Here is a 24,972-nt window from a genome sequence, read left to right on the forward strand (position 1 = left end):
ACCCGAAGATTTTTATTTTTATTCTCATTTTTTATTTCTTTTTTGTGATTGATCTACAAAAATTTTTCCTTTTTATTTTTTATCTTTTTATCTTTAAGATCTTTTATTTTTATCTTTTATTTTTTTATCCCCCTTTTCTCTTTTTCTTTAAAACAATTGGACCAATCGGATTAGGGCATACAAGAGCCCAAAAATATTTTTCTGATTTTTCTGATTTTTCATTATTATTACTGTTACTATTACTATTATTATTTCTTTTTTCTTTGCTTTTCTATTCCATGGTCATTTGGGATTATAATTACCTTCCATACAAGTGGATTAAGGTATAGAAGAACCTGGAGATGAGTTAAAAAATAATGGCTACTGGCTCTTTAATAACAACCTCTTCTTCTTCACGGTCTGGAGGACAAAGATCAATACAGATGATGTTGCAACAGGAAAAAGACAAGGGAGTAACATTAGATATGATCATGCAAGGAATACAGAAAATACAAGAACAGAGAATATGATATTACTATTACAAACTGTATGAACAAGAGATTATAGAAGAGAGGGGAGTTAAACAATACTTACAGAAAGCCAACTTACCCCAAATACCTAAAGAAACTGAAATGATGCTAGAAGGCAATATAACAATGATGGAGCTAACTGAAGCATTTAAAAAACAAAATAATGGAAAGACCCCAGGCCCGGATGGTTTACCAGTGGAATTTTATAAAACATTGCAGGAATCGCTGTATCTCCCATTGTTAGAAGTTATGAATGAGGGGATGTTAAAAAGGAGAATACCCAAATCATGGCTAGAAGCATATATTACACTTGTCCCAAAGGAGGAGGCCGACCCAAATTAAGAACTATAGACCTATTTTTTAATTAAACTCGGACTATAAGTTATTTGCTACAATATTGGCAGAACGACTCAAAAATACTTAAACAACTTTATAAATCCTGATCAGAATGGGTTTTTTACCAAAGAGACAAATTAAAGATAATATGAGAATAATTCTGGACACTTTGGAATACTATGAGGCTTATCCTGAAAAACAAATGGCTCTGATGTTTTTAGATACTCAGAAAGCCTTTGATAACGTGAGCTGGCGATTTACGTTGTTACAACTGGAACAGGTGGGCTTTGGTAAGAAATTCACCCAAGCCATAGAAACCATATACCACAAACAAACAGCAAGGATAATGATAAACAGAGAATTAACAGACTCTATTGAAATAAGGAAAGGGACAAGACAAGACTGTCCACTATCCCCTCTGTTATTCATCTTAAGATTAGAAGTTTTAAATAGAAACATCAGAGAAGGAAAAGATATAAAAGGAATGAAAATGAAAAAAGAAGAATACAAATTGTAAGCATTTGCGGATGATTTGGTCTTCATCTTAGAGGACCCACTAGAAACTGCACCTAAATTGATTGAAAAAATAGAGGAATATGGAAAAGTAGCAGGACGGAAAATAAATAAAGACAAAATGAAGATTTTGACAAAGAATGTGTTATTAAGACAAAAGGAAGAATTGCCGGAAACTCTGAAGATTCAAATCACGAATAAGGTCAAGTATTTGGGTATATACTTGACAACAAGATGCAGCACACTTAAAGAGAACAACTATCGTAAACTTAAACAGCAGATTGCAATAGACTTGGTAAAATGGGAAAATCTACATTTATCAATAACAGGGAGAATATCTACAATTAAGGTGAATATATTACCCAGGATTCTGTATTTGTTCCAGACAATTCCAGTTAGACTAGGTAAAGCCTACTTTGACGATCTAAACAAAATAGTTTTGAAGTATATTTGGCAGAGAAAGAAAGCAAGAATAAAATTAAAATTATTACAAGATGCTAGAACAAGAGGAGGATTTGGCCTACCGAACTGGGAGTTATACCATCAGGCAACAAGCTTGATGTGGGTTAAGGAATGAATAACATTAAGAAATTCCAGATTATTGACTGTAGAAGGACATGATTTGTTGTTGGGATGGCATGCTTTCCTATGGTGCAAGGGAACTAAAATGCAGGGGTATTTTAGAAGACATTATATACGTGAGGCTTTGTTATTAAACTGGGAAAAGTTTAAAAGACAACATTATTTAAAAATTCCAGTCTGGTTATCAACTATTGAGGCATTTTCATATCCAATAACATACAAAAAGGAACAAACAGTTAGATATGGTGAAATATTGAATGCATAGGGTGAACTTAAATCTATGCAAGAACTGGAACAGCAAGGCATAAAGATGAATTGGTTTTCATAAGTGCAAATACATTCTAGATATGATAAAGATCTTAAAATGGAAGGTTTCCATGATAAAATAACTGAGTTAGATAAAAGTTTGACAGGTACTGATGAAAAGGTGGTTTAAAAACTATACGGATATTTATTAGAGGTTGAATTAGAAGAAGAACAAGTTAAAGAATCTATGATTGCTTGAGGGGGAAGTTTTTGGACATGGGATTGATTTAGAGAACTGACAGAAATTGTGGTCTCAAAATTATAAAATGACAATGTCAACAGCGTATAAAGAAAATTTGTATAAGATGTTTTACAGGTGGCATCTATCCCCGATGAGAATAGCAAGAATGTTTAAGAATAAATCAGAAAAGTGCTGAAAATGTCAGCAGACATCGGTTCATATTACCATATGTGGTGGACTTGCATAGAAGCTAAAAGATATTGGAGTAAAATCCATACTTGGTTGGAAAAAATGATACAAAAACATATTGACTTTAAACCAGAGATCGTTTTGTTGGGAATCATACCAGAAACATACAATGCAGAACTGAAATACTTGATTGTAAATGTGCTAACAGCAGCCAGAATTGTATTTGCTAAAAACTGGAAGAATGAGAAAACACCAACGCAGGAGGAAGTCCTTCATAAAATAATGGAATGTGCTGAAATGAGTAAGTTGACATTTGAAATTAGAGAACAGGAAGATAAACAATTTTATGGGATATGGGATCTATTTTATCAGTGGTTAGATTAAAAAAAACGTGGAAATGAAAATTACTGAAGAATGTCACTAATACTAGAATAATAGAATGATTCAGAATAAGACATAAAATACTTTATTGCTGGATATATTGAAGATGATGTAATGAATTACTATAATATAAATGAACCCGTATTCAGCATATCTCGTTTAAGATGAAGAAATAATAATGATAGTCAGACAAATGCAGCATTATAATAGTGATGTATATAAATATATTTGACTGAAAATCTGTGATTCTATATAAAATGTAAATGACGACTATGGAAAGGATGCACAAAAACTCTGTGACCAATCGACACACTTTATGTAATGGAAGATACTTTTATGTCTCTGTTGAAAAATAAAAATATATATATATATAAAAAACACACCACAAAATCTCATTCAGATGGTTTCCACGTTTTGGGAAACTGCTGAAAGGAAAAGAAGGAGGGGGGGCTGGCCTTCTCATTGGGGGAAGGGGAGGGAGCACCCCATGTTGTACAGTACTGTACTTCCCAACCACCCTGCTCCTTGTGATGTTTCACACATGTTGTCTGGCCAAGTGACCCCCAGGCTGCCCCCTTTCCTGCCACCCCTTTGTAGCCCCACTTTCTTTGTTAGTATGGACCATCTCCGGGGAGGGAGGGAGACTTCCCCTCTTGATTGACCCCCTGAGTAAGTCAATGAGGGAGAATTCCTATCTTCTCAAAGTCACCCAAGAGCCTCCCTTTGTAGTCCCGAGAGATGAAATGGGCAGATTCTCCCTCCATGGGGTCCCTGCCCATCAGCCAACCCACTGCAGTTTGAGGCCCCCCCTCCCTCTCTGGGGGGGAATGGAGGTTTGTGGAAAGGGAGAGGGAGGGGCAGGCTGGATCTTTTCCTGCTGAGACCTACCAGCTTCCTTTCAGGACCTCCTTTTTTTTAAAGGTGGGGGGGACAGGAAGGGGGTGGAGATCGTTCTAGGGTCTGGGTCCTCGGACCTTTAGCTATACAGTTTGGGATGAAGACTCGTTGAATGGTTCTGGGGGCGCCTCACCTTTCTGTCAGCTCCCCCAGGCAGAATTAAGGGCGGGACAGGAAGGAAGTCCACACTCCCCTCCGTAGCTGGCCTGAAAGACCCTCTTCAGCTGCGCTCCCCACTCCCCCAATACTGAAGGGATCCCCCTCCCACTTTCTCCGCTTCTCTCTCTCTCTCTCTGCGACGGAGACTATCTCCTCCACCTGGTGAACTCGGAGGAAACGCTGCCCGGCGACCGATGACGCTGCAGAAGGGAAGATTCTCATTGGTCCTTACGGTTGCCGGGGCATTCCCCAGTCCAAAGGGCGAGAAAAACGCTCCCCTCCCCACACACACATCCAGACCGCTTCTGGGGCTGGAAACCTCTTTCTCCTGTCTCTCAGGGGGCGGTTGTGGGGCAGCAAGCATCCATGGGCTCTGCTGGGCTCCCCCTTTTGCTGCTGGTGGGCGCGCTGGCTCGGATCTCTGGAAGCGAAGGTGGGCAGGAGACCCCAGGTAAGGAGGGGGCTGGGCGGGGGAGGAAAGGGGCTGGGAGTACTGCTGGGTGGGGGGGAAGGGAGAAAGGGGTTGGGCCCCAGGAGTGGGGAAAGGGGTCGTGGCCAAGAGAGGCGGGAGCCTTGATCTCCGCGTGGTCTCCGCCCCACCCCCACATTCCCCCCCAGGAGGGTGGAGAGGGACTCCCCCACCACGCGCACCCTTCCCTGGTTGTGACTGTGGTGGGGAGGGGTCGCGGGAAGGCAGGTGACCCGGGAGGAAATGCAGCCGGGCCCGTCTTGCTCCTCCCTCCCCATGGCTGGGTGGGAGTTGGACCTCCCGGGCCACGAATCAAACCCAGATCCGGAGCCCCCCGACGTCGGTTGCGTTGAGAGAGGCGGGCGAGGGAAAGCGAAAGCGGAAGCCGGAAACGGAGGCATTTTCAGAGCTAAATCCACAAACGCAGCCAGAAACAGAAGAAAAAGATACATTTTTGCTTTCTTTTTTTCTTGATGTTTCTTTGGAGACTCTCAGATCTGAGGCTTCGGATGTCAGGCCGGAGTTGAGCTTCGGTCCCTTCTGGGGGAGCCTCTCAAGTTGGGGAGGGGACCAAGAAGCCCCCACCCCATAATCCTCCATTGCTCAATCAAGGCCCGCAGAGGGAGGGGCAACTGAGGGAGAAGGATAGGGGGAGGGGTCTGGGTTGCCCCTCAAAAGTCTCCCTTTTGTGAGGGGGGGCTGGAGACCCCGCCCTTTGAGTGGTTTTGGGGAGACTTGGGTGGGGGCGTTTTGGGGGAGGGGGACAAGAAAGAAGCCTGAAGCCCCCCTCCATCCCAAATCACGCAGGGCTCACAATTAGGGGAGAAAGGTTTGGGGTAACCAGGGAAGGTGGAGGTTGAAAGGGGGGACACCCCAGTAGTACCACTGTAAATGCCCCCTCCCCATCTCCTCCATCCAAAAGGAGAGGGAGGTGTGGATATTCTTTTCCCTCTGCCCCAGAGATTTCTGGGTGTCTCATGTGGCCTCACCGAGATACCACCCCACCCCCCTGCAGAGAATTCCTGGGACTGCTGGACCTCTTGCCTTTTTCAACCCTGGAAGACGGAGGGGGAGGGAGAGGGGGAGGTTCCTCAGGAAGTTCCTCCCCTCCCCCTTTCCTCCCCCCCTCCAGACCCCCAACAAGTGGGCACCTTCTATCCATCTCTAGCAGCAGCTCTCCCACCCCCCTCCACATTCCTGCGGGGTGGTCCCTCCTCTACCAGTGGCTGGGAATGATGGGCCCTGGGCTCCCTTCTGACAGCTCTACTCCTCCTCCTCCTCCTCCTCCTCCTCCCCTCCTCCTCCTGCTCCTCCTCCTCCTGCTCCTCCTCCTCCAGGTTTCTTCCACCAGGTGAAGGGTGACTGCATCTTCCTGGATGGGAAGCAGCAGGTGCGCTACCTGGAGCGCTACTTCTATGACCGGCAGGAGTTCGTCCGTTTCGACAGCGACCGCGGGGAGTTCACGGGTGACACGGCATTGGGGCAGGCGGTTGCCGACGCTTGGAACCAAGACAAGAACCGCGTGCAGTACATGAGGGCTCGGCCGGATTACTTCTGCCGAAAGAACTACTGGGTGTACAACTACGAGGCCAAGGTGGAGGAGCGTCTGATTGGCCGGAGAGGTGACTGGGGGGGGGCGGCTTCTGGAGGAGGGGGATTCCAAGACACCCCCCCTTTCATTTAGTCCATTCAGATTTTCCCAGATAAAAGTTTACTCCTTATTTACTCCTTCAGGTGCTTTGGAAAATAGCTTGAGAGGAGGGGGTGTCAAGCTATTCTCCAAGGCACCCAAAGGCCAGAGAAGGAATAATGTATGCAAACTGACCAAGGAGAGATTCAGCCTAGAAATAAGGAGGGACTTTCTGACAGTGAGAACAATCAACCAACGGGACAGAAGTTGCCGTCGGAAGTTGTGGGAGCTTCATCACTGGAGGCTTTCAAGAAGAGACTGGATTGCCATCTGCCAGAAATGGTGTTGGGTCTCCTGCTTGAGCATGGGGAGGAGGTTGGACTAGATGACCTATAAGGTCCCTTCCAACAATCTGTGAAATAAATATGTTAGTCTATGCTGTCACATCTTCCAAATTGATTTCCTGCTGTTTGCAAATTGACCATTTCCCTCCAATGTGGGCTCTTGAGTGATAATTTGGCCTTATTATATTATATTCCTTTATAAGAATCTGAAAAGTTTTCAAAGCATCATCACTTAGGAATGGGATATGTTTAATGTTCCCATTGTGAGCCCAGGTTTTCCAGAAATAATGAGACACCACAGAATCCAATACGGTGTTTCTTCCACAAGAGGAAGAAATACATTTTACAGGGCGATCCTGGGCATTTGCCCCTTCCAGAAATTATGGAATATTTTCAGGGAAAGCGGCAGAGGTTTTATGCTCTATATATTCAGTCTGGAGGCAAAACTGATTTTCACGTCCAAAAATTATTCCTTGCAAATATTAAGAGGATTTTCACCTGTCGCATAACAGGATATAATAGTTTAGAAAAATAAATAAATAATTTTCTCTTACATTTGAGCAATGCAGTTTGAAATGTTTTCACTACCGGAGATGATATTTTCCTGGAGATAATAATCAATAAGTCTTTAATACAATATTCAAAATCTAATTTTCCCCCTACGAATCAACACAACTTTCTTGTCATATTTAGCAAAGAGCTTCTTCAGTTCTACTTCTATATCTGCTGATTTTTGATAACCTCCGAAAGTGCCCCAAGGATCCCCTGCCAGTTGTGTTGGCGTTGTGAGTGTGTCTCTATTGTGGGGCTCTCAGGGCCTCCCTCCCTCCTCCCTCCTTTTGTGGGTCTCTGGGGGGATTTTCCCTTCAGGGAAAGGAGCTTCATCAGCTGCCCAAAGACCCCAAAGCCCATTCTCTCCTTCTCTTTTCCTCCCTTCTCTTCTTCCTTCCTTCCTCTGATTCAGGGACAAGACCAAAATCTCTGGCTGGTTTGTGAAAAACCTTTAGCTGCTCACAAACTTTACCCAAATCAGTAGAATTTTATGTTCTTAGAAATACTAATCGTGAATTTCATTGAAATTAATACAATTTCTTGCTGTGAAATCCCTTATCAAAACTATTATTTTTAATTCGGTGAACATTTTTCAAAGGAGATGCCAAGAATATTACATCTGTTTTTCTTAGTTCCAATGCCTTTTATTTCTTGTTTTAAAAAATATTCCATGTTTTAGAGCAAATTGTTGGTTTAGGAGAACCTGAAATCACATGATGTTTATTAAATCTCTTTGGGGGGATTTTCTCTTCCTTTTTCTTTGACTTCTGAGCTGACTTTTCTCTCCGGAGAGATCCGGGCGTCTCCTTCCCCCGAGGGGCCAAAGCTTTTCTCTGGCCACCAAGAGAGGCTCTCAGCCTTCCCTGAACTCTCCCCAAAATCAATTTAGCTTCGATTTCTCTGGGAAAAATCATGTCTGAGTCTTGTTCGCTGTTCAATGTCACAATGTGGGGGATTGTATAAAAAAAGACTATGTATGTTTTTCCCATATTCTGGGGTTGTTCTCCCCATTTTCACCACATCTGGCAGAAGGTTCCTTCCATCTCAGGGAGTTTCCAGCATTTATCAGTCTTGGATTTTCCTGTTTTGATCACTGAAGATGATCCCAACCAGGAGGTTCTTCCATCTGTCCAGATCCTTAATCAACTTGGACTTCTGCACCCTCCTGTGTCTCTCCCATCCCCCCTTCTGCTTCCCTCCAGCCAAGCCCACCGTCACCATCTCCCCCACCAAGATGGAACCCGATTCCCCCAACACCATCCTCCTCTGCACCGCGACGGGCTTTTATCCCGTGAAGATCGAGATCCAGTGGCTGAAGAATGGCCAGGAGGAGAAGGAGGGCGTGGCCTATGGGGAGGAGCTCCAGAACTGGGACTGGACCTACCAGCTGCAGGTGATGCTGGAGACCCAGCCCCAGCGAGGAGACGTCTACACTTGCAAGGTGGAGCACGCCAGCCTGGAGGCCCCCATCACCGTCCAGTGGGGTAAGCCCCTCCCCTCCTGCTCTGGGGACCCATCCTGTCCTGAGAAGGGGAAGGACCCTCCCTGTAGAGAGAATAAGAATGGACCCTCCAGGGGGAAGGTGGGCCTGATCCTCCTGCTCAGGTGAGGCTCCTTCTCCTTCCCCAGAGCCCCGTTCCTCCAGCTCTGCCAAGAGCAAACTCTGTACGGGGATAATGGGAGCTGTGATAGGAGTGGCCTTCTTTGTGGTGGGGCTCTTCTCCTACCTAAAGAACAAGAATGGTGAGTCTGGGGAATATTTTTGGGAACTTCTGTTCTTGGAAGCTCATGCAACCTATTATGGGCTATCAATGGGGAGGGGGACCCCCTGAGTCCTGCAGCCCATGAAGGGTCCTGATTGGGTCTTTTTCTCCTTCCAGCAACTCCCATCCAACCTCCTGCAGGTGAGTTTCCCCTCTTCATCTGAATTCCTCCTATAAGTTATAAGTGTATTTTCCTTCAAATCTTCCTTTAAAAGAAAAAAGAAAAAAAGGATGTGTTTGAAGTAATTGGACCAACCTTGAAGTGACCCCTACAAAGCCTCCTTCTTGTGGAAGACGCCAATTGCTGAAATTTTGGGCAGTTTTTCCCTACAGAGACTCCCAAATGCAGTGCAATTAGACACAAGGACATACCACAAGATTAACACCTCACAACAGGGTGTTCCCTTGTTTTGTGGCATGGTAAGAGGGAAGGGAAAGAGGGGGACATTGCTGTCATTGGGGGATGGGGAGGGAGCACCCCAACTTCATGCACACACACACACACATACACACCTGTGACATTTCACGCAATTTGTGGCCAAATGACGCCAGGCTCACTCCTTTGCTGCCATTCCCATTAAAGGACCAGACATTCCTCCCATTTCTTGGTTAATAGGAAACGTCTGTTGGGAGGGAGGGATTTCTTGATTCACCCCTAATTAAGTCAATTAGGGAGAATCCCATCTTCTCAAGGTCACTTTGGAGCCCCCCCTGCAGGCCCTCGGCTGAACTCAGACCCCCTTGGAGTCCCAGGAGATGAGATGGGGAGGGATCCCTGGCCCCTCCCAGGAGATGAGATGGGGAGGGATCCCTGGCCCCTCCCAGCCTTTTCCTCCCTGAAAGGGGTGGAACCGCCATCCATCTGTCCCCACCCATCAATCACTCCCCTGTGGTATGGGCCTTCCTGGGTGGGGGGGGCTGGAATAGAGGGAGAGAGGGGAGTTTTTCCCAGCAGTCCCTCAAAATGAACTTACTTGCACGGAATATTTTATTTTATTTGATAGTCTAATTTTCTTCCCTATCTTTTTTCCCCACAGCCCTCATGCATTAATCCTGCCATTGTCAGGCCTGCAACCATCTTTTTTCCTGGATCTTTGGCCTGCCACACTTTCTATTATTCTACTGTTTCTATTGTGGGAAAATGGGAGTGGGGATTGTTAGATGCTATGTAGCCATAACAAAATTCTTTCTAGAAAGCGAAGGTCATCCTTTGTCTCTGCACCTCTGCACCTGACCCGAACTGGATGGGTGGAAGCTGCCAGCATGGCAGTGGGAGATTGGACCATGGGATTGGCTTGTGGGTGTGGGGGCAAGATCTTGAACTTTCAACTGGGTGGGGAAAACCGGGAAGCTTTCAGTTTTGGGTTTTCCCAGATGTGCCAACGTGGCTCTCTTCATCAATGGGAACGTTGAGCAATACTTTGCCTCGGACTCTGATTTACTTTCGGATGCTATTTGGAAGCTGTCCTATCTTGCTTCCTGATGGGAAAGTTTCTTTTTAGGAATACCTGGTGAATTTCTGCCTTTGAGGGTTAGAGATTGGGGAGAATAAGAGAAGGGCACCTTGGACCTCCTCCTGCTGAGACACACACACACACACACACACACTGCTTCTTTCACAGGTGGGGAACAGGAAGGGGTGGAGACCATCTTGACCTCCCAGTCACTCCAGACCCCCCCAGTCTCTCCTGCTCAGCAGAGACACCCTCCCCATTCAGAGCCATGCTGCAACCATCCACTTCACCCAAAATCCACCTGGCCTGGTCGCCAGACCCAGAAAGATCCCAGATGCTCCGCAATCTGAGATCCCCCATTCCTGGAAGTGATCTCAGGGATCAACTGCTCTCTGCCTGGCAAAGCCCCAAATGTTTTCCGTTTCCATGACCCCCTCCACCCCTTGATTCCTCCATCTCTTCTTCTTCCCAGCTTGGAACCCACAGCAGCTTCATTGGCCTTTCTGTTCTCCTCCAAGTCAATATTTTTGGAGGTTTTAGTTCTATGAAACAATAAATTGTATTAGACTGTATAGGAAACCTGGAATAAACTGAGTTAAATGTTAGCCTCCTGGATCAAGCCAGGTCTAAAAACGCCGGAGAATCCTTGGAGGTCTGTCACTGAGAGAAACCGTCCATCGACAGGCACAGAGAGATAAGGGACGTCTACACAGTTCCACGCAGAATGAGAAGCAGAGAAAGTGGGAGGGGGGAAATCTGTTCAATCCAGGGGGAGCTGCAGCTCAAGGGGTGGAGTTCATGGCAGCCCCGAGTCCCTTTTTGGGAGAGGGGGCGGTTTAGAAATGCGAAGAATAAATAAAATAAATAAAAGCCCCAGAAGGGTCCCTCTACTTTCTTTGTATGATTCTCAGCCAGACTCCAGACCCACCAATTCCACTTCTGGGGTTGGAAACATCTCCGTCTCCTCATTCTATGGAGGAGGGAGGGTGTGGGGCAGCATCCATGGGCTCTGCTGGGGTCCTTCAGCTGTTGATGGGGGCGGCGCTGTCAGGGATCCATGGAAGTGAAGGGGGGAAGGAGACACTCAGTGAGGAGGGGTCTGGGAGGGGGCTCACAGATGTTGGAGGGAAGGATAAAGGGGCTGAGATCCCCCAAGAGAGACTTTGGGAAAGGGGTTGGAGGGCAGGAGAAGTGGGAGCTTCAAGGCCCAAATCCCTTTGGAGCCCCCAAAGCTTCTTCCGTCAAAAGAGGAAGGAGACGGAAAGCGAAAGAGGGAAACTGAGGCATTTTCAGACCTGAATCCACAAATGACACCAAAACTCCGTATAAGAAAAAGAATTTTGGCAGCTTCCGAAAATTCACTTTTTCTTCTGAATCTCAAACTTGAGGCTTTGAAAGTCAAGCAAGGGGGGAGCTTGGAGCCCTTTTGGGGAGCCCCTTAATTTGGGGAGGGGACCAAGAACCCCTCACCCCATAATCCCCGATTCCTCAATCAGGACCTGGAGGGGGAGATTTTGAGAGGGTCTGAGTTGCTCCTCCCCCAAACTTCCCCTTTTGTGAAGGGGGTGGGACATCTTCCCTTTGCGTGGTCTTAGAGGGGCTGGGGGGGGGGGTTGGATAGGAAACTGCAACTGATCCCATCTAGGAATTTTTTTCCATTTTGCAGGATTCCTTTTAATTTCTTGCTGAAATGTGCTTGAAAAAGTAACTGAAAACACAGAATATCATTCTGAGGAGGGAAAAGGGGTCTTGGGCTGAATAACCAACTTGAGTTTCTTCTCTTCGTGGAACTATCTCGTCCATCGGGTGAAGTCAAGGGAGGCTCTGCCCGGAGACCAATGACGCTGCAGAAGGGAGGATTCCCATTGGTCCTCCTGCTCCTTCTGCACACTCCCAATTCCAAAGTCCGATGAAAACTCCTCCCCCCCCCAATCCAGACCCACCGATTCCGCCTCTGGGGCTGGAGGCATCCGTGTCTTTCTCTTCTTTCTTTGGGAGCGCTTGTGGGGCAGCATCTATTTGCTCTGCTGGACTCCCCGGTAAGGAGGGGGCTGGGGCCGGGCCGGGGGATGAGGGGTTTAGGAAGGACCACCTGCGGGGGGGAAGAAAGCTGCTGGGTCTCCAGAGCCTCCAACAGCCTAAATCTCTGCGTGGTCTTCCTCCACATATTACCCCCCCCAAAGGATGGAGAGTGACCCCTTTTCCACGATTGTAGCCAAGGTGGGGAGTCGCAGCCAGACCCCTTTCTCCCCCTGCTCCCAGTGTCTGGGTCATAGTCGGCTGCGTCAAAAGAGGAAGGGAAGGAAAAGCCAAAGTGAAAAAGGGAAAGTGAAGCATTTTCAGCCCTGAATCCACAGAAGGAAAAAGCTTCAATTTTTCTTCTGAATCTCAAATTTGAGGATTAGATGGTCAGGCAAGATGGGGTTTAGGTCCTTTTCCGGGGGAGGCTCTGAATTTGGGGAGGAGACCAAGAACACCCCCCTCCTCCTCCATTGCTCTATTGGGACCTGGAGGGGGAGGGGCAACTGTGGGAGAAGGATATTGGGGGCTCTGAGTTGCTCCTCTGAAAGTGGCTCCCTGTCAGGCCTACAAGCCACCTTTTCTTTTTTGGATTTCAGGCCTGGCACACTTTCTCCTGTGGGAAAATGGGAGGGGGGATTATACGGAGTTGGGTGATGTGTAGCCATAACAACATTCTTTCTCAGAAAGTCAAGGTCACTTTTGTCCCTGCACCTGGGCAGAATGGGAGGAACCGGTCTTCATGGCAGTGAAGGGTTGGACCATGTGATGGACTTGTGGGTGTTGAACTTTCAATTGGGGGGGAGGGGAACCTGGAAGCTTTCAGATTCGGGTTTTCTCAGATGGGCCAACATGACATCTCTAATAAAGTGGAACTTTGAGGAATCACGCGCCTCGGAGTTTTCTTTCGTTGAGGGTGTTTTTTGGAACCCTGACACTTTGTGACGGGGGAATGGAGATTCTCCCTTTGATATAATCTTGGGGGGGTGCAGAGGGTCTTTTTTGGGAGGGATAGGAAACAGTTGTGATCCTCAACAGTTATCCAAAGGAAGGGAGTTGGGCTGAAGTTTCGGGGGGGGGGGAAAGGGGGGACCCGGGGAAGGTAGTGACTGAAGTGTTGGGAGACCCCCAGAAGAGTTGGCCTAAATGTCCTCATGGTGTCCTCACCCCATATTCCCTCCCAAAGAAAGACTGCGGGGTGTGGATATTACTTCCCCTCCACCCCATAAAGTTAAAGACATTCCCTGCAGAGAAGAAATCTACTCCACCAGATGAGTTTCTGCCTGCCTTTTTCCACCCGGGGAGGATGGAGGGGGTCCCTTAGGAAGTTTCTCCCCTCCCCCTCTTTCTTTCTCTCCCCCTCCCCCCCCCCCCCCCCGACTCCCCAGCAAGTCTGCCTTCCTCTCTGGGACTGAGAGTTCCCCCTCCCTCCTCCAGGGGGCATCTTCGGCCATTCTCTCAAGGAAAGTCACCCTCCACCCTCCCCTCCTCCTCTACTGGCAGCTGGGAAGGTCCCTCCTGATGGCCTTCCTCCTCCTCCTCCTCCCCGCACTCCATTTCCTCTTCCAGCATAAGGTCAAGTGCCGCCTCCTCAACAGGACGCAGCAGGTGAGACTCCTGGCCAGGAGTTTCTATGACCTGCAGGAGATTGTCCGCTTCAACAGTGACCACGGGAAATACGTGGCCGTCACGGAGTTTGGGAAGGTGGATGCAGACAGGTGGAACAGAGGTAAGTTCTACCTGCAGTATATGAAGAACTCTATGAATTCCTTCTGCCGGCACAACTACGAGACGGCCCAGACAGGGCAGAGGTGAGTTGGGAGGGAGTTTGGGGGTGGGGATCTCAGCCTGGACCACACACCTCCAGTCTCCTCTCTCCCTTCTTAGGGAGGGTGGGAGAAAAGGGGGCTCCTTGACAACTTCAGGGCGGCCTGGATGAAACGGATTACCTGGATCTCTTTCGGTCAGGATTCAAGTCCAATTATGGGATGGAAACGGCATTGGTCACCCTGGTTGATGATCTCTGGCGAGGGAGGGACTCTTCTCTCTATTTGACTTCTCAGCAGCCTCAGCAGCAGTCTCTCATCTCCGCAAGCTCTCTCGCCCCCTTCATTCCCCCCCCCCCCCGATTGTGGCACCCTTGGGAAGATGATTATGCTTTGAAAACCTTAGAGGAGGGAGAAAAAGGGGTGGAGAAAAGGCTGTGGGAGGCGATGTTAACCAACACATTGTTAAATGCCCTTGTACAGGAGGGTGGAACCGATTTTGCAAAGCGAGGCTGAGAGAGCTAGCCTCTTTGAGCAGCCAAGTCCCTCTTCTGCCCCCATGAAAATCATCCCCCCATCCCCCCCCCCCCGCACTCCAGTTAAAAGCACGTAGGGCGATAGGATTTGTTTTAAATGGATTAAAAAATCTGTGCTGCTTATCAAAATCCAAGTGGAAATGAGGATCCTGATGCACACAGGCGGCGATGGCCTGTGGCAATCCCTGCAGCCAGAGTCTCCTTTTCACTTGGGGGCAGGGGTAGGCCTGAAGACCATCTAATCCAGAGGTGTCAAACTCAATTTCATTGAGGGCCACATCAGGGCTGTGGTTGACATGGAGGGGGCATGGCCGACTCAGCGGGCATAGCCGGCTTGACGCAACTGATGAATCCTAACCCTGATCATGGGCGTACATTGATTTCGCAGGACCCGTTCAGGGTCACACATTTTTAAAAACAGCGGACGCATACTCCAAACGGCTTGAGGTAATTAGCATATCCTTTATGATAGCTGAGGCGGTCGAGGCTCTTTGCCACACACGGCCTACTGGACATAATAGTTTCTGATAATGAGCCCCAATTCACAGCTAACCATTTTGAAACCTTTTTGGCTGAACAAGGAATCTGCCGTGCCTTGTCAGCACCGGCCACTAATGATCAAGCAGAACAGATGGTGCAGTCAAAGAGGCTCTAGCCAAAATGGCACCAGGGGGTGTGCAAACCAAACTTGACAAGTACCTTCTAGTGCAGCACATCACCCCTAGCGCCACCACAAACCGTAGCCCAGCAGAACTGCTAATGGGCTGCAAACTCAGATCACAGCTAGACAGACTGCGCCCAAATTATAACACAGATACGCTCGCAGATTCGACCAACCAACGCCAATCGTTTAACACTGGGAACACATTTCTGTGTTCATAAGGCCTGGGGACTGGACACTTGAGACAAGAGTTCCTGGGAATCCAGTTCCAGCGGAGTCAGCCATGCCCCGAGGAAGCTTCCAGGCAGTTCCATTGTCTGGCTCCAGAACGGCTGAAGGTGTGAACGCCCAGGCCACTGCCACTGAAACAATTGAACTGCGCAGGTCAGGTCGCACCCACCATAGCCCCGCCTACCTGCGTGACTACGTCAAGTAACTCCGTTGATTGGATAAAGTTTCAATTTGGCACTTTATTGAAAAAACTTCAACTCCTATAGACTACTTTTAGTAAGTAAACAAACAGACTCTCAGATGGCATGAATCAAATTAACCTAATTTTAGACAAAAATGTACTGGTAACATTTTGGGAGTCCACTTTGATGAGAGTTGCTAGAGAGAGATTTTAATTCACTTCTGGATCCACTAATGAATCAGAAGAATTTTTCTTTTTCTTTTTAAAGAGCCCCCCGAGACACAACTTTCTCCTTCTGTCCATCCAGGGATCAACAGAGCCCTGGTGCCTGAAGTTCTAAGCCTGATACAAGTCCTTGGCACCTAGAACCTCTATCCGCACTTTCGGCTCAAGCAAGAGATCCTATACCATTTCAGGATCTATTGATATTCCTATAGGATCTATTTCAGACAAGTGACTATCCAGACTTCTTTAAAATGTCCAGTGATGAAGCAACCTCAAATGTCTGAAGGAAAGCTGTTCCGCTTGTTAATTGTCTTCATTGTAAGGAAGATTCTCGTTAATTCGAGGTTGCTTCTCTCCCTGATTATTTCACATGTGTTGTTTCTTGTCCTGCCCTCAGGTGATCTGGAAAATAAATTAACCCCCCTCCACTGTCTAACAGCTTCTTAAGAACTGGAACACTGCTATCATGTCATTCCTAAACCTTCTTTTCTGTAGACCAGCCAAACCCAAATCCTTTAGTCCCCAGGCCTTTAATCATCTTAGCTGCTCGTTTGCACTTTCTCCAAAGTCTAAGCTTCTTTTTGGTAATGTTATGACCAAAACTGGATGCAGTATTCCAGTTATAGTCTAAGGCTTTATACAACAGTTCTAATAATGCACATGATTTTGATTCTATGCCTGTTTATACAATCAAGGATTATATTAGCTTTTTTGGCTGCCGCCACACACATGTGACTCATGTTTAAGTGACCATCCATTAGGACTCCCAAGGTCCCTCTCACAATTACTGTTTTGAACTAGGCTTCATGTAATCCCTGCCCAGGTGTAAAATGTACCCTTTCTCCACATTAAGTTTCATTTTGTTGGATTCAACCTTCTCTCATTTGGATCACAAAGGCACAATATGCATACACAAACAAATTTATAGAGACATGGTGGCTCAGTGGTTTGAATGCAGTACTATAGGCTGATGTCCCATAGCCAGGAGTTCGATCCTGACCGGCTGATGGTTGATACAGCCTTTTATCCTTTTGAGGTCGCTAAAATGTTGATTTTGTAAACTGCTCAGAGTGTGGTAAAGCATTGTGAAGTCTAATTGGAATTACTATTGCTATATAGTTTCTCCCGAGTGTGGATCCTTTTAGGGGAAGTAAGGTTACTTCTTTGAGCAAAGGTCTTTCCACACTCCATGCATTTATATGGCTTCTCCCCTGTATGGATCATCTTATGGGAAGTAAGTGTACTGCTATGAGCAAAGGTCTTTCCACACTCCATGCATTTGTATGGCTTCTCCCCTGTGTGGATCATCTTATGGGAAATAAGATTACTTTTTTCAGCAAAGGTCTTTCCACACTCCATGCATTTATAAGGCTTCTCCCCTGTGTGAATCATCTTATGGGAAGTAAGTGTACTTCTTTGAGCAAAGGTCTTTCCGCATTCCATGCATTTATATGGCTTCTCCCCTGTGTGGATCATCTTATGGGAAGTAAGTGTACTGCTTTGAGCAAAGGTCTTTCCACATTTCATGCATTTAAATGGTTTCTCTCCTGTGTGGAGCTTTTTGTGCCTTCTAAGTCCACTGCCATGAGTAAACCCCTGTATGGATCATCTTATGGGAATTAAGTGTACTGCTTTGAGCAAAGGTCTTTTCATACTCCATACATTTATATGGCTTCTCCCCTGTGTGGATCATCTTATGGGAACTAAGTGTACTTCTGTGAGCAAAGGTCTTTCCACACTCCATGCATTTGTATGGCTTCTCCCCTGTGTGAATCATCTTATGGGAACGAAGTGTACTTCTTTGAGCAAAGGTCTTTCCACACTCCATGCATTTATATGGCTTCTCCCCTGTGTGGATCATCTTATGAGAAGTAAGATTACTTCTTTTAGAAAAGGTCTTTCCACATTCCATGCATTTATATGGTTTCTCCCCTGTGTGGATCATCTTATGGGAAGTAAGTGTACTTCTTTGAGCAAAGGTCTTTCCACATTCCATGCATTTATATGGCTTCTCCCCTGTGTGAATCATCTTATGGGAAGTAAGTGTACTGCTATGAGCAAAGGTCTTTCCACACTCCATGCATTTGTATGGCTTCTCCCCTGTGTGGATCATCTTATGGGAAATAAGATTACTTTTTTCAGCAAAGGTCTTTCCACACTCCATGCATTTATAAGGCTTCTCCCCTGTGTGAATCATCTTATGGGAAGTAAGTGTACTTCTTTGAGCAAAGGTCTTTCCGCATTCCATGCATTTATATGGCTTCTCTCCTGTATGTATCATCTTATGGGAAGTAAGTGTACTGCTATGAGCAAAGATCTTTCCACACTCCATGCATTTGTGTGGCTTCTCCCCTGTGTGGATCAACTTATGGGAAGTAAGTGTACTGCTTTGAGCAAAGGTCTTTCCACACTCCATGCATTTATACGGCTTCTCCCCTGTGTGGATCATCTTATGAGAAGTAAGATTACTTCTTTTAGAAAAGGTCTTTCCACACTGCATGCATTTATACGGTTTCTCCCCTGTGTGGATCATCTTATGGGAAATAAGATTACTTCTTTGAGCAAAGGTCTTTCCACACTCCATGCATTTATATGGCTTCTCTCCTGAGTGGATCTTTTTGTGGACAGTAAATTGTCTGCTTGTTCTGAAACGTTTTCCACATTCTAAACATTTATAAGGCTTCTCTTTTGTGTTAATAGCTTTTTGAGATGTAAGGAAGTTATTTTCAAGAGGAAGAATGAATGTCCCATTGTAATTTTGTCCCTTGTGTCTTCTTATAGCATCATCTATTTTGTCTTGGGTTAAATAGTGTTCATTTACATTAGCTTTGATTAGCTTCACACTTTTTCCAATATTTTTTTTCCTTATTTTCTCCTGTTGGGCATGAAAGTTTGGCATTGGAGCATCGGTGGAAGATGAGCTTTCCTGAATCCAATTCTTTGACTGGTTTCTCTCATGGCTTTGAAATTCCATTCGATCCCCAAACTTCTCCGTTCCATCTTCAGCATTGATCACCTGGAACAATTCACAGGAATCTTGATTCTCCTGCCCATTATTACCTTCAAAGCAAAAAGGAAATGAAAATGATAACAAGGTTAGAGAAAAAAAAATCAAACTGTAGAAAGTGAAGTGAATTTCCTTCTGAATTTCTCTGAAATTCCAGTAGGTTGTATATTTGCATGCTTACAGGGGTGTGATATAGACATGATGATTTCTATATTCATGAGTTATGAAAGCTTTGAAAATATATAGGAAACATCTCTTCCTTTACAATTATCTCTATATATGCAAATGTCACTCAGTCAGTTTTGAGTTAAGGAATAGAATAGAATAACAGAATTGGAGGGAGGTCTTCTAGTCCAACCGCTTGCTTAGGCAGGAAACCCTACAGCAATTCAGACTGGTTATCCAACATCTTCTTAAAGACTTCCAGTGTTGGAGCATCCACAACTTCTGGAGGCAAGCTGTTCTACTGATTAATTGTTCTAATGTCAGGAAATTTCTCCTTAGTTCTTCTCCCTTTTATTAATTTCCACCAATTGCTTCTTGTCCTACCCTCAGGTGTCAACTCGCAAAGCACTTCCATGTCTGTTATCAAGTTGCCATGGGCGGAAGGGTGGGGAAGCGTATTCCATGCATACCTTCAGCCAGGGTCAGATCTCAGATTACCACAGCAGGCTTGTGAGGCGTAGAATTCTACAGCTTGCTGGACAACCACATTGGAAAATGTGATTTATGACACAGACTGAGGGGAGGGGGGAAACAGGGGCAAAGTTCAGCCGTAACTTATGGGATCAGATCTGACTCCACTTGGGTAATTGCCAAAATGTTACTGCTAATAAATGACTGGATTTCTTTGGAAGCTTGACTCGAGACTCATATATTAATTAGGGCATCTTTTGAAAACCTGACACAGGTGCCTTGGAGAATAGTTTGACTCCCTCGTCTTTGTGGCAGCCTCTGAGATATTGGAACACTGCTATCATGTCTCCCCTAGTCCTTTTCATTAAAGTAGACATACCCACTTCCTGCAACCGTTCTTTAAAAGTTTTAGCCTCCCGAACAATCTTGTTCTTCTCGGCACTCTTTCTAGAGTCTCTACATCTTTTTTCCATCATAGTGACAAACACTAGATGCAGGATTACAAGTCTGGCCTTACCAAGGCATTATAAAATGGTATTAACCCTTCACATAATCTTGATTCCATCCCTCTGTTTATGCAGTCTAGAACTGTGTTGGCTTTTTTGGCAGCTGCTGCACACGGCTGGCTCATATTTAAATGGTTGTCGACTAGGACTCCAAGATCCCTTTCACAGTTACTACTATTGAGCAAGGTACCATCTATACTGTACCTGTGCATTTTGTTTTTGTTGCCTAAATGTAGAACCTTACTTTTTTAACCATTGAATTTCATTTTGTTAGAATAGCACCCAATGTTGAAGTCTGTCAAGATCCTTCTGCATCTTAAGCCTATCTTCTGGACTGTTGGCTATTCCTGCCAGCTTGGTAAGTCCCGGTGGGATGGGGTGGGGGAATAGGTAGGGCGAATGTTGCAGGGCCTCTGCTGTCATTTGTAAGTGTGAACGGTCGTGGTGCTGCAACACTCATAATTTTGGGACTGGGTCTCAAGTACTTGGTAGAAGGCTGGTCATAACTTGGAACGGTCACTAAGTGAACTTACCCAGAGAGACCATGTTCCTATGGTTTTCAAGCATGACTTCCGAATGCAGCGCTTTCTGGTCAGGATCCATCTGAGACCATTCCTCCTCAGAGAAATACACAGCCACCTCCTCAAAGGACACCAGACTCTCCTGAACATGGAAAAAAGAACAGAGGATTCACAAGATCTGTTCATTTTCATCAATGATTTAGCCAAGAGGATAGTAGGAGAACTCCTCAAATTTCAAGGCAAGACCAAATTGACAGGAATACCAGCAGTCCAGAAGATAAGCTCGAGATATAGAAGGATCAACAGATTGGGACCCATCTAACAAGACGAAATCAACAGTGAGAAATGTAAGGCTCTACATTTAGGGAAAAAAACCCAAATGCACTGCCATAGAATAGTTGATACCTGGCTCAACAATAGTAAGTGCAAGAGAGATTTTGGAATCCTAGTGGACAATCACTTAAACGTGAATCAGCAGCAGGCTACAGTTGCCAAAAAAAAAAAACCAACAGAATCCTAGGCTGCATTAAGAGAGGGATAGAATCAAGATCAAATGAAGCGTTAATACCACTTTAGCCTTGGTAAGGCCACACTTAGAATCCTGCATCATTTTTTGGTCGCCAGATGTAAAAAAGATCTTGAGACTCTAGAAAGAGTGCAGAGAAGAGCAACCAAAATTATTAGTGGACTGGAGGCTAAAAGATATAAAGAACGGTTGCTGGAATTGGGAAGGTCTAGCTTCATGAAAAGAAGGACTAGGGGGTGCTCAACACGGCCATTCCATTTGGATTTTAATAGTCTGCTTTATTTTTTGATACAGAATACTTATTTTTGAACTACAGGTTATAAACAAGGCTTTTAAAAATGGTAATGTGGCAATGTGAGTATTTATTTATTTTTCATTAGCTCTGCACGATTCTGAGTCAATGAATGACAAAAAAAATGGGTCTCTAGCAGTTCCTGCCACTGTGATACGTCTATTCCTATTTCTTGAAGGACTTTAAAAAAATTGCTTCTTATAAACTCCAAGTTGGTGGAGTACCTAGCAGAACAAGATAACCAGAGGAAGCCATGCTGGCTGACAGCAACTTCAACCTGTCATTCTGCTGTCCATGTTGTGGAAGAACACAAAAATAATCCAGGCCAAACAAGGGGGAGAAATAGAAAGAGAGAGCACTCTGCACACCCGCTTCACTTCCTGAAGGGAGAATAGAAATCTAATAACTTTTCCCTTTCTTACTTTATTTGTAGGTCCAACTGCTGTTTGATCTCCGTCATAAAAACCAGAAAGCTTCATTCTTTGTTTCTCTGTAAGGAATAAGTAATTTCAAAATGCATATTTAACAAAGTAGGAGGAGATATTCTATAGAAGAGGAGAGAGAGTGAAAGTAAGACAGACGGGTAGTCAGAGGATCTTCCATTACCTCCTGAGGTGTCCTGACTTTGATCTTCCCAAGGGATCCTCCTGAAAAATAGCTCCTGAGGGGGATTTGATGGATTCTTCTTTCCCTCAGGATCTCTGATCTCCACAGTGCAGCACTTTAAAATAGGAGAAAGGAAAAAAGAAGAGGAATTAATGTACCTCACATGAAATAACGTAGATTCTTATATTCAGAACACAACCTCAAGGCCCCCAATATCCATATGTGAGGTTGAGTGAGAAAACAAGGGAACAATGTCCTACAAGAATTGGTGGGACATCGCCACATATTATGAATACAGAGAAGTTTGGGAAGGAGGAGTGAATTATTCAAACACATTCTTGGTTTTTTTAATAATTTTTATTCAACCTTTTTAAACTTTAAAACAACATTTCCAATCTTTACAGCAAGTGGAAGATCCAACAGGTTCCTAACAAACCTAGCAGACAACTTTGTTTCCCAAAAAGTAGAGAAGGGAACAAGGGGATCAGCCATATTGGATTTAATTCTCACTAACAGAGAGGAAATGATAGGTGGTATTGAAGCCGTAGGAACCCTGGGGGCAAGTGACCATGCAATATTGGAATTCAACATTATGCAAACACAGGTAGTAGAATAAAGTCAAACTAGAGTCTTGGACTTTAAGAGAGCTAATTTCAATAAACTTAGAGAGAGCTTGGGAAAAATTCCATGGATGAGAATCCTCAAGGGGAAAACAACTCAAGAAGCTTGGGAAATTTTGAAAAATGAGATTACAAAAGCCCAGTCTAGCACAATACCAACGAAGAAGAAAAATAACAGCTCCCAAAAGAAACCAGCATGGCTGCATAAAGAACTCTCTGACAAATTGAAAGACAAAAAAGATAAATATAAAAAGTGGAAAGGGGGGGGGGGACATAACTAAGGCAGAATATCAGCAAATAGCCCGAGCATGTAAAGATGAAGTGAGGAAAGCTATGGCTCACAATGAAGAAAGGCTTGCTACAAAAGTAAAAAATAAAAAAAGCTTCTTCCAACATGTTAAAAACAAGAAAAAAGTTAAGGAAACAATTGGCCCATTGCTGGGAGAAAGTGGCAAGAAGATGACAAGCAACAGGGAGAAAGCAGAACTATTTAACTCATGTTTTGTATCTGTCTTTACACAAAGGGATAAAACAGTCCAACCTATCAAAAACAGCACCACAAAAATCAAGATTAGGAACACAAGTTGAAATAGGGAAGAAAATGGTAAGTGAGCACCTGTCTACCCTAGATGAGTTCAAATCACCAGGACCGGATGGATTACACCCCAGGGTTCTGAAGGAACTAGCAGACGAGATCTCAGAACCACTGAATTATATGTTTCAGAAATCCTGGAACACCGGGGAACTACCAGAGGACTGGAAAAGAGCTGATGTGGTTCCCATCTTCAAAAAAGGGGGAAAAAATTAGATCCAGGAAACTACAGACCTATCAGCCTGACCTCAATACCAGGAAAGATTCTGGAAAAGATAATCAAGCAACGAATTTGCGAACACCTAGAAGCAAACAAAATAATAGCCAAAAGCCAACATGGGTTTGTCAAAAACAGATCATGCCAGACTAATCCTATTGCATTCTTCGACAGTGTCAAAATAGTCGACCAGAGGAATGCCGTCGATATAGTTTACTTGGAGGCATTCCTCTGGTCGACTAATGTACTAAAGTAAGGCATTTGATAAGGTAGACCATAACCTACTACTAGATAAAGTAGAAGAATGTAGGTTAGACAGCATCACCACCAGATGGATTCGTAACTGGCTGATCAACCTCACTCAATGTGTAGTCCTCAATGGAACTGTATCTACATGGAGAGAGGTATGCAGTGGAGTACCCCAAGGCTCTGTTTTGGGCTCAGTACTCTTCAACATCTTCATCAATGATTTGGATGAGGGAACAAATGGGGAACTCATCAAATTTGCAGATGACACCAAGCTGTTAGGAATAGCCAACACTCCAGAAGATAGGCTTAAGATGCAGAAGGACCTTGACAGACTTCAACATTGGGTGCTATTCTAACAAAATGAAATTCTATGGTTAAAAAAGTAAGGATCTACATTTAGGCAAGAAAAACAAAATGCATAGGTGGTACCTTGCTCAATAGTAGTAACTGTGAGAGGGATCTTGGAGTTCTAGTGGACAACCATTTAAATATGAGCCAGCAGTGTGCAGCAGCTGCCAAAAAAGCCAACACAGTTCTAGGCTGCATCAACAGAGGGATAGAATCAAGATCACGTGAAGTGTTAATACCACTTTATAATGCCTTGGTAAGGCCACACTTGGAATACTGCATTCAGTTCTGGTCGCCACGATGTAAAAAAGATGTGGAGACTCTAGAAAGAGTGCAGAGAAGAGCAACAAAGATGATTAGGGGACTGGAGACTAAAACATATGAAGAACAGTTGCAGGAACTGGGTATGTCTAGTTTAATAGAAAGAAGGACTAGGGGAGACATGATAGCAGTGTTCCAATATCTCAGGCGTTGCCACAAAGAAGAGGGAGTCAAACTATTCTCCAAGGCACCTGAGGGTAGAACAAGAAGCAATGGGTGGAACTAATCAAGGAGAGAAGCAACTTAGAACTGAGGAGAAATTTCCTGACAGTTAGAACAATTAATCAGTGGAACAGCTTGCCTCCAGAAGTTGTGAATGCCCCAACACTGGAAGTCTTTAAGAAGATGTTGGATAGCCATTTGCCTGAAATGGTATAGGGTTTCCTGCCTAGGCAGGGGGTTGGACTAGAAGACCTCCAAGGTCCCTTCCAACTCTGCTATTGTATTTTATTCTATTGTATACACAGTGTTCCGGTATCCATTCTATTTACAAATTCTTCAGTTATGGTCTTTTATACATTACATGTTACACACACACCTTTTAACTTTTAGCATTATTTGCTATGCTTATAGGCATATACAGTTTTTCACTTTACTATTGTTCCTAGGTACTCTATGTATTAATTTTGCATCTAGTTTCTAGCTAA

At 45.0% G+C, this 24,972-nt stretch overlaps 2 protein-coding genes across 2 annotated transcripts; one reads left to right on the top strand and one right to left on the bottom strand.

Moving 5' to 3' along the window:
• Window positions 1-4,346: 4,346 nt before the first annotated feature.
• Window positions 4,347-10,133, top strand: LOC309384818 (rano class II histocompatibility antigen, A beta chain-like). Its single transcript, XM_081938620.1, has 6 exons — window positions 4,347-4,504; window positions 5,860-6,144; window positions 8,251-8,532; window positions 8,678-8,791; window positions 8,929-8,952; window positions 9,849-10,133. The coding sequence occupies exons 1-6, from the start codon at window positions 4,420-4,422 to the stop codon at window positions 9,860-9,862; spliced, it is 804 nt and encodes a 267-aa protein (XP_081794746.1). The 5' UTR covers window positions 4,347-4,419; the 3' UTR covers window positions 9,863-10,133.
• A 5,582-nt stretch (window positions 10,134-15,715) lies between these two features.
• Window positions 15,716-22,089, bottom strand: LOC309384806 (uncharacterized protein). The gene is made up of 4 exons (XM_081938601.1): window positions 21,979-22,089; window positions 21,795-21,862; window positions 20,567-20,696; window positions 15,716-18,944 (listed from the first exon to the last, which is right to left on the bottom strand). The coding sequence occupies exons 2-4, from the start codon at window positions 21,849-21,851 to the stop codon at window positions 17,455-17,457; spliced, it is 1,677 nt and encodes a 558-aa protein (XP_081794727.1). The 5' UTR covers window positions 21,852-21,862; window positions 21,979-22,089; the 3' UTR covers window positions 15,716-17,454.
• Window positions 22,090-24,972: the final 2,883 nt, after the last annotated feature.

The sequence above is a fragment of the Natrix helvetica genome (assembly GCF_964273705.1).
Source record: "Natrix helvetica genome assembly, chromosome: 1".
Taxonomy (NCBI): domain Eukaryota; kingdom Metazoa; phylum Chordata; class Lepidosauria; order Squamata; family Natricidae; genus Natrix; species Natrix helvetica.